The 9,747-nt window shown below is 29.6% G+C and overlaps 1 protein-coding gene across 1 annotated transcript; it reads left to right on the top strand.

Moving 5' to 3' along the window:
• The first annotated feature begins 1,396 nt into the window (after positions 1–1,396).
• On the top strand, positions 1,397–8,059 carry LOC122502758 (fatty acid synthase-like). Its single transcript, XM_043612956.1, has 13 exons — positions 1,397–1,541; positions 1,735–1,985; positions 2,113–2,344; positions 2,489–3,204; positions 3,279–3,489; positions 3,574–3,734; positions 3,924–4,241; positions 4,330–4,856; positions 4,969–5,249; positions 5,363–5,737; positions 5,813–6,948; positions 7,044–7,763; positions 7,847–8,059. Exons 1-13 carry the CDS (start codon positions 1,397–1,399, stop codon positions 7,928–7,930), a joined length of 5,157 nt encoding a protein of 1,718 aa, XP_043468891.1. The 3' UTR covers positions 7,931–8,059.
• Positions 8,060–9,747: the final 1,688 nt, after the last annotated feature.

The following is a 9,747-nucleotide window of genomic DNA, read 5'->3' as shown; positions in this document are numbered from 1 at the left end:
AATATTTTAAAAGTGACTAAAATTACATAAAATAAATGTCCATCATAAGCCCCATTACACTACCTACTTTATGAGTAACTAGTTTTATTTCAAATTGTCGATCAAATAAAAATTATAATTGCACAAAATGTTAACAAAAAGAAATTGTAACTAAAAAACAAAGCAGCTTAGTTGGAGCGAAAATAAATAGAACGAAAAAAATTAATTTTCATTTTAAGATTCTTTTTTCCTGTCAATACAAATTTAAAAAGTGAAATATCAAAAACAGTAATTATATAAGTAAAAAATTTTAATTTATTCAATACAATTGACCTCACGAAATATAGCATTTAATTTCAAATTGAGTAATCTTTATTATCGAATAAAAAAAGACGTTTATTTTAAGTACATTGTTCATATCGGACGTACATGTAAAAGAAAAGAATAAGTTTTTAAAAAATTGAAATAATTACTTGCAAGTAAAGAAGGATTTCAAATAGAATTTCTATTTACCTAATAAAAATAAAAAATGGAATCAATGACGGAAGATGAAATAGCAATATCCGGTATAAGTGGAAGATTTCCAAAATTTTAACGAGCTGCAAAACAATCTTTTAAATAAAATAGACTGTGTTGATGACTGCAACATACTATGGGACTGCGGTAGGAATTGTTAATAATTAGTTAATGAATAGTTTTCTAAAAAAAGACGTAAGACGTTATCAAAACAATTATAAAATGTTAACAAGGTGAAACTTTAATGTGCTTTAAATAAAAAACTGATTTTCAAGAATGACTAATAAAGATTAAAAATTCAATAATCCTAAATCACGAAAATAGAAAGATGTTAATTATAAATGCATCATTCATATCGGACGTATACTTTTAAATATTTAATTTTAAATAAAAAGACGTAAGATTTTTAAAGAAAATAAATATTCTTGGTGGATTGTTTGTTTAGTTTGAAAAAGAAAATATTGACACTGAAGAATCAGAAAGGTCGAAATTCGAAAAATACATTACATTTCTTGAATTAAGAAATTATTTACAATTAACAAGTATAAGTTGTAATAATGAAGTTCAATGTATTTTGAAGACATTAAATTTCTTTATTTTTGAAATATGAGTCTTAAAGTATCTAATTAAACTTTGATCTCTTGTCAATTTTAATTTTGAAATCAGATAATTAAAAAAATTTTAATGTATTTTAATATATTTGCCCTCAGAAAGTAATGCATTTAATTTTAAAGCCAGTAACCTCTGATCCAGAGTATAAAAAGACGTTCTATTTAAATATATCGTTAATATCGGACGATTAAGAGAAACCAAAAGAAAGTTATTGGACAAATTAAAATTACAACTTTCAATTCGAAAAGCATTTTAAACAGAAATACTACTTACCTAATAACAATAAAAAATGGAATCAACAATATCGGGAGATGAGATAGTAATATCTGGTATAGGTGGAAGATTTCCAAACAGTGATAATTTTAACGAACTGCAAAACAATCTTTTAAATAAAATAGATTGTGTTGGTGACTGCAACATGCGTTGGGACAGTGGTATGAATTTTGAATAATTAGTTAATAGTTTTCTAAGAAAGACGTTAGCTGACTAAGAATAACAAATTTTGTTCTAAAATAAAGTAAATTAGTTCAAGCTCATGTATGTTAATTCAAGAGGATCTATGTAATGAGAGATAATTAAAATATGCAATTAAATTAATATTAATAATAAATAATAATAACTCTGCAGATCAGCATAATGTTCCACATTGTATTGGTACAATAAAAAATATTCACAATTTCGATCGTGTGTTTTTTGGAATTCACGGAAAGCTGGTTGATTGTTTAGATCCTATGGTAAAATTAATAATAGCTACTTCCTACGAAGCTATTACCGATGCTGGAATTAATCCAAGAAATTTAAAAGGAAGTAAAACGGCAGTATTTAGTGGCAGTAGTTTTTCGGAATCAGAAAAAACAATCTTTTGCGACAATCATTCAGTACGAAAATTTATAACTTGCGAATTAAAAAATGTTCATATATATTATTTCAATAGAATATTATCCAAAGGTTAATTTGATTCAAAGTAAAATGTGAAATTTGTCAAATAACAAATTTATCTTTCAGAAAAATGAATACGGTATACAAGGAATTGTTCGCGCATTTCTGGCAAATCGAACATCGTTTTTTTTCGGTCTTACTGGACCAAGTGTTAATGTTGATTCTAATTGCTGTGGAGGTGCCACAGCATTGCAGGAAGGTTTCATGGCAATTAAAACTGGACGTGCAGAAAACGCTATTGTCGCTTCCAGTAATATTATTTTACATCCAGAAACATCCCTACAATTATCTTTGTTAGGTATTTGCAGTTTTAAAAACTATAATTTTAAAACGAGAAAAAGTTCTATATTCAAATAGCATTATATGAAAATTAGTTTGTCTCACAAAGAATGGTTTTCAACGGATTTTTAAATTTCATTTTCGCTATTGAAACATATTTCAGGACTTTTATCACCCGATGGCATAACAAAAACATTCGATAATGAAGCTGACGGTTACACACGCAGCGAAGCGATTGTAGTGTATTTTCTACAAAAAGCTCGTGACGCAAAGCGCATTTATGCGGAAGTGAAAAATGTCCTCACTGGTTTTGCAAGTAACAGTATTGATCAGTCTCTTCTATACCCAAACTGTGATTCTCAAGTGGACCTCATGAAAAGAACCTTGAAAGAGTGTGGCCTTTCTGGTAAAGATATTTCATACGTCGAAGCAGACGGTTCAGGAATAAAGGATGTTGACGCTGAAGAAGTAAGAGCAATCGACCAGGTTTACAATGAGGGGCGTAAATCACCACTTACTATTGGATCTATCAAATCTAACATTGGCTCTTGTTCAGCTGTTAATCCACTTAATGGAATTATTAAGGTTATAACAGCTATGGAGTCGGGATATATTCCACCTAACCTTCATTTTAAAACACCTTCTGACAAAATCCCTGCTCTTAAAGAAGGTAGATGCAAAGTTGTAACGGAATTAACACCATGGACTGGAGATTATGCAGTCGTTAATAGTCTAGCATTTAGCGGTGTATGCAGCAATATTATATTGAAAGATTTCAAAAAGGAAAAGATAAATAAAGGACAACCTAACGACACTCTTCCAAGAATAGTCATAGCATCAGGATGCACAGAACAAGCTGTTGACCTTCTTCTAAGCGATGTGGGTATATAAAAACTTGCTTTTGTTTATTCCTATCTTTAAACATTGTCTTAAAAATTAATTTATTTGCAAAGCTGGAAAGCCGACCTGTGGACGTAGAAATGCTTCAACTTATGTACGATGTATTTGAAACTGAAACTCCTGCTCACTTATATCGAGGTTATACATTATTGCCTCCTAATGGATTGGTAACAAACAAAACGAGAAAAATTCAACACTTTCAAGGTGAAAGAAAAGAAATTTGGTACATGTTTTCTGGCATGGGTTCTCAATGGGTAGGAATGGGTAAGATTTCGCACACTACATTTAATATAATTGTGAAGCTTCGAACAAAGAATTTAAAAAATGTAAAAACTTTTAATTTTTTAGGAGAAGCTTTATTACAAATACCAGTTTTTGCGAAAGCTATAGAAAAATGCGATCGTGTCTTAAAACCGAGAGGTATTGACATAAAGCACATCATTACAGCAAAGGATCCAAAAATGTTTGACAACATTGTAAATTCATTTGTTGGAATTGCTGCTATTCAGGTAAGTGAAAATTTAGAAGAGAAGATTTAAGAAAAATTTATAATCTTACAAAATTAATTTATAGAATTAATAGTGTATTATTCTGAATTAACGTAAAAATTGACATTAGAATTAGATTTTGGCAGTTCATTTTTCTAATGTAAAAATTTGTTATTGTCAAAAGAATAACTATCTATACATCAATTTCAGATTGGTTTGGTAGATGTCTTAGACTCAGTTGGACTGAAACCAGATTTCTTAATTGGGCATTCAGTGGGAGAGTTAGGATGTGCTTATGCTGATGGATGTTTTACAGCAGAACAAATGGTTCTTGCTGCATTAAGCAGAGGATTGGCATCAGTAGAAACGGAAATGCCAAGAGGTTCTATGGCAGCAGTTGGTCTAGGTTACGAAGAAATAAAAAATCTCTGCCCACCAGATATTGATGTAGCTTGTCGTAATAGTGCAGACAGTTGCACTATCAGTGGACCTGAAGAATCTGTGAAAACTTTCGTTACGCAATTACAAGTGAGATAAGATTAAATTCTAAATTTAATATCTTGGAATAAAACAATATTTTCAAGTCATAATAAATAAATTTGAAATCTTTTCCAAGGAGAAGAAAATCTTTGCCAAAGAAGTAGCCTGCAGTAACATAGCCTACCACAGTCGATACATTGCTCCAGCGGGTGAAAAATTAAAAAAATACCTTCGGGAGGTAATACCTAATCCCAAACCTAGAAGTAATCGTTGGGTGAGCAGTTCAGTACCACGCGACGAATGGAATTCAGCCAGGGCTCGTCTATCATCTGCAGAATATCATACAAACAACCTATTAAATTCCGTCCTGTTTGCTGAAGCTGCAAAATGCATTCCATCGTATGCAGTAGTAATTGAAATAGCGCCACACGGTCTTCTGCAGGCCATCGTCAGAAAATCATTACCAGACACTGTTATTAATGTGCCCTTAACTAAAAGAAATCATCCAGACAATGCATCATTCCTTTTTGCTGCTTTAGGAAATATTTACAATGCTGGCTATATTATCAAAGTGTCAAGTCTTTATCCTAATGTCAAGTATCCGGTATCACGAGGAACACCATCAATTTCTTCCCTAATTGAATGGGACCGATCAACTGAATTGTAAGTAAGCAAACTTTAAATATTTTGACTACTTATAATTCGAGCATTGACATTGAAGCGCAAACAATGTAAACAAAATATAATAAAAAGTATTATTAAAATATTATTTCAGGAGAACTAAAGGTGGAAGTCAAAGGACTAAAATTAATGAGGGACACATGAACTTTGTAGTGAATTTAAATGATGATAAATGGAGATTTTTAAATCACTCCAGGATTGATAGCAAAATTGTGATTCCAATAAGTCTTTACTTAAATACTGCTTGGGATATTATAAAGAGTTTTCAAAATACTTCTGAATTCGGAGTAATATACAAGAATGTAAAAATTCATGAACAGTTAGTTGAAATACCATTTGATGAAAGTATTGAGTTATTAACAATGGTTCAAAAAGGTAGATGATTAATTTATTTAAAAAAAACAAAACTTTTTATCTAAACATTCATTCAACGTAAAAATTAATTTTTATAAACATCAAACTTAGCATCAACTTACTACTTCTTTTAGGTTCTGGTTACTTCGAAGTAACAAATAACAATATTTTACTTTGCTCTGGAATATTGCAAGTAGCCACTGAGCCAAACTCTACACAAAGTAATAAAGAAGACAAAAGTTATCTAGGTCTAAGTGAAAATCAAATTTATGATGAATTAACAATGCGAGGTTTACAATATTCAGGTCCGTTTAGAAGTATTTGTAAATCATCAATCAATGGTAGAAATGGAAATATAGTTTGGCAAGACAACTGGACAACATTTTTAGATGGAATGATTCAAATGTATGTTCTTGGAAACGATACAAGAAAGGCACAAGTTCTAATTAAAATTAGAAACATTTCTATTAACACAAAACTACATGAAGAAATTACTAAGAAGACAAATGGTGAGGACTACACTCTGAATAAAGAACATTTAAGTATAAAGAAGCTTAAGTATTAATTGTTTGTTACATTTTCAGAAATACCAGTAACAGTTGATAGAATATTAGGAAGTATTAGAGCAGGAGGAATTCAAATGGAAGGAGTCGTTTTTGAATATATTCTAAATGAGTCTTGGAGAAAGAATATTGTTACTGAAGAGATTTTGCCTGGTAAAGTTTTGGGAACATTCGAACATTTTCCACTATCTTTTAATCTTCAACAACAAGTATCAAATTGGCGAGCAGATCAGCTAAAATCATTAGATTTAAATTCAATTTCCTGGGTAGAGGAACTCGCATCAAATCTTGAAAATAAAATCAAAATCGAATACTCTTCGGTTAATCGAACAGATATTCTGTTGGCAAATTCTAAGACATCATTAGAAAGCACTAGGAGCACATACGAAATGAAGTCGTTTGGTCAAGAATACTCTGGAATTAATTCACAAGGAAATAGAGTAATGGGAATCGTTGCAAATAATGGAATTTCAAATTACACAACACCTGATATTGATTTTACTTGGAAAATACCTGAGGATTGGTCTTTAGAAGATGCTGCGACTGTACCTCTAGCATACTCAACAGCATATTTGGCTCTGATGATACAAGGAGAATTAAAAAGCAATGAATTAATTTTTATCTACGATGGTGCCTGTTCTATTGGGCAAGCTTTAATTAATCTGGCATTTGATATTACATCAAAAGTTTTTGTTGGACACAATAGTAATGCCGAGAGAAATTTCCTGAAAGAAGTATATCCAAGTATTCCCGATAACCACTTTATCCAATTAACAAAAGATTTTAGAAATCAATTGCTTGTACAAACAGAAGACAAAAAAATAAACTTAATAATATACAATTCAGATGATATAAATAATCTAGAGGATTGTTTGTCGTGCGTAAAAGAATTTGAAAGAATTGTTGTGATTGGAAATTTCCAAGAATCATATTATACTTCAATAGGTATGCTACAATTTAATAATAGTATTAGTCTGTTTTCAATCATTCCCAGAAAGGTAATAAACCAAACGCAGGAAACAAAACAAAAATTGTCGGAAATGCTGCAACGAGGAATATCGACTCAGATTGTAAAGCCATTGCCAAAACGTATTTACTCTAGAGAAATGTTAAAGAATGCTTTCATTGCCGGTTCCTTAATGGATGTCTTTCATAAGGTAACAATTATTTAATTTTTTCGCTTTTTTGTAGAATAAGTCCATAAAGTATTTCTTATTCATATTCTAAATTAATCATAATCGGTTGTTTTCAGAATATTGTCAAAGTACAACCGGATGATGGAGGAAAAACAGCATCGGCAGTACCTCGCTTCTTCTGTAGAACCAAGGGATCGTATTTGATACTGGAAGGATTGAATTACTTTGGTCTAGATCTAATTGAATTTTTAGTTCTCAGAGGTGCTAAAAATATTTTTATAGCTAACGAAACAAAAAACACGAATGCTGTTGTAGAACATAGACTAAAAATATGGAGAGAAAGTGGAATAAAAATCACAATTCGTGAAGAATTAGACTCTACGCACAGTCAAAATGTAAACAGTCTTCTTGAAGAAGCTGGCACACTTGGCACAGTAGATGCAATTTTCGACCTTCAGCGCCTTAACAATTTATCAAGAAGGTCCTCTAACTCGAAATATTTATTCACCAAACATCTGTTTAAAGAATCTAAGCAAATGTGCCCTAAATTACGCCATTTTGTTGTCTTATCATCATGCATCCATATCAAAGAAAGAATTGACGACATTTTATTACGAGAAATTGATTTAACCAAAATTTTCCAACAAAAATCAAAAGAAATCAAGGGACTTTTAATTTTCCTCGGACCAGTATGTGGAATTACAGAAAGCACAAATGAAAAGAATGTACCCATCTTAACTAATTCCATTATCATAGACCAAATAGATACTTTAATTAGATCAAACGCATCTATTGTTGCTATGTCCTATAAACCTTTAGCAATCGAGCAGAAAAAGGTGATAACTGATTTCGCTTGACTGTATTCTTTAAAAATCTAATTATTAAATTACAGTTTGATAATTCTATTTTTCATTTTCAGTTAGAGAAAAATAATATTGCCAGTGAAGAATCAGAAAGGTCAAAATTCGAAAATTACATTAAAGGAAGTGTATCATCATTTTGAAGGCATCAAAATTGAAAATAAAACATTAAGATTAAGATCATTGTATACATTTTTGAAAATTAATACTAATTGTCAAAACAATTATATTGTAATAATATTTAAAATTTCGAAAAATCTAACCATATGTGACTTGGACAGTGAAAAGGGACCTTACGTGCGAAAACAAGTTTTCGAGAAAACAGCAGTTAAAGTTTAACTTAGAAAAACCCTTGTAATTTTTTTAAATATTAATATTTTTTAATCAAGTTAAGCTTATTTTCTTCACCGTGAATCACAGTATCAAAATAAAAAACATATAAGTAATGAAAATTTTTTTTTAACAATTGTTTATATAAATTAATAACAAACTCCCCAAACATAGAAAAAATAATCTAAGTTTTCTAACTAGCAACAATAAGTATTAAATAAGTGACACATGTTTGTAAGGGTTTTCGAGGCCGCTGATTACGAATATGATGTTAAATTGACAATTTGACAGTTGCCAGCTGTCAACTTCTCTAAAAAATAATCGTTTTTTGTAAAAAAGACCGTAATAAGGTTTTTGAGGTCGCTGATTACGAATATGATATCAAATTTGAATTTTAACTGTTGACAGTTGTCAAAGAAACTGTCAACTTTTCTAAATAATAAAAAATTATCGTTTTCGTTATTTTAATTTGTATAATAACAGAAAATCAGTTTTTTCGTATTTTTACTCTTGTTTCTTTTGACTTTAAAATTTTTTTTTAAAAACTTATAATCAACTTATGACTTTTTGGTTTTCACCATCTTAAAGAGCGTTTCAAACCCTATCCGAATCAACAAAAAAGTAAAAAATAATTTTTTGACACGTAAGGTCCCTTTTCATAGACCAGGTCACATATAATATTTTAAAAGTGACTAAAATTACATAAAATAAATGTCCATCATAAGCCCCATTACACTACCTACTTTATGAGTAACTAGTTTTATTTCAAATTGTCGATCAAATAAAAATTATAATTGCACAAAATGTTAACAAAAAGAAATTGTAACTAAAAAACAAAGCAGCTTAGTTGGAGCGAAAATAAATAGAACGAAAAAAATTAATTTTCATTTTAAGATTCTTTTTTCCTGTCAATACAAATTTAAAAAGTGAAATATCAAAAACAGTAATTATATAAGTAAAAAATTTTAATTTATTCAATACAATTGACCTCACGAAATATAGCATTTAATTTCAAATTGAGTAATCTTTATTATCGAATAAAAAAAGACGTTTATTTTAAGTACATTGTTCATATCGGACGTACATGTAAAAGAAAAGAATAAGTTTTTAAAAAATTGAAATAATTACTTGCAAGTAAAGAAGGATTTCAAATAGAATTTCTATTTACCTAATAAAAATAAAAAATGGAATCAATGACGGAAGATGAAATAGCAATATCCGGTATAAGTGGAAGATTTCCAAAATTTTAACGAGCTGCAAAACAATCTTTTAAATAAAATAGACTGTGTTGATGACTGCAACATACTATGGGACTGCGGTAGGAATTGTTAATAATTAGTTAATGAATAGTTTTCTAAAAAAAGACGTAAGACGTTATCAAAACAATTATAAAATGTTAACAAGGTGAAACTTTAATGTGCTTTAAATAAAAAACTGATTTTCAAGAATGACTAATAAAGATTAAAAATTCAATAATCCTAAATCACGAAAATAGAAAGATGTTAATTATAAATGCATCATTCATATCGGACGTATACTTTTAAATATTTAATTTTAAATAAAAAAGACGTAAGATTTTTAAAGAAAATAAATATTCTTGGTGGATTGTTTGTTTAGTTTGAAAAAGAAA

The sequence above is a fragment of the Leptopilina heterotoma genome, unplaced genomic scaffold (genome assembly GCF_015476425.1).
Source record: "Leptopilina heterotoma isolate Lh14 unplaced genomic scaffold, ASM1547642v1 Lhet_108, whole genome shotgun sequence".
NCBI classification, from domain to species: Eukaryota; Metazoa; Arthropoda; class Insecta; order Hymenoptera; family Figitidae; genus Leptopilina; species Leptopilina heterotoma.
This window is presented reverse-complemented; position numbering and strand designations above follow the sequence as displayed.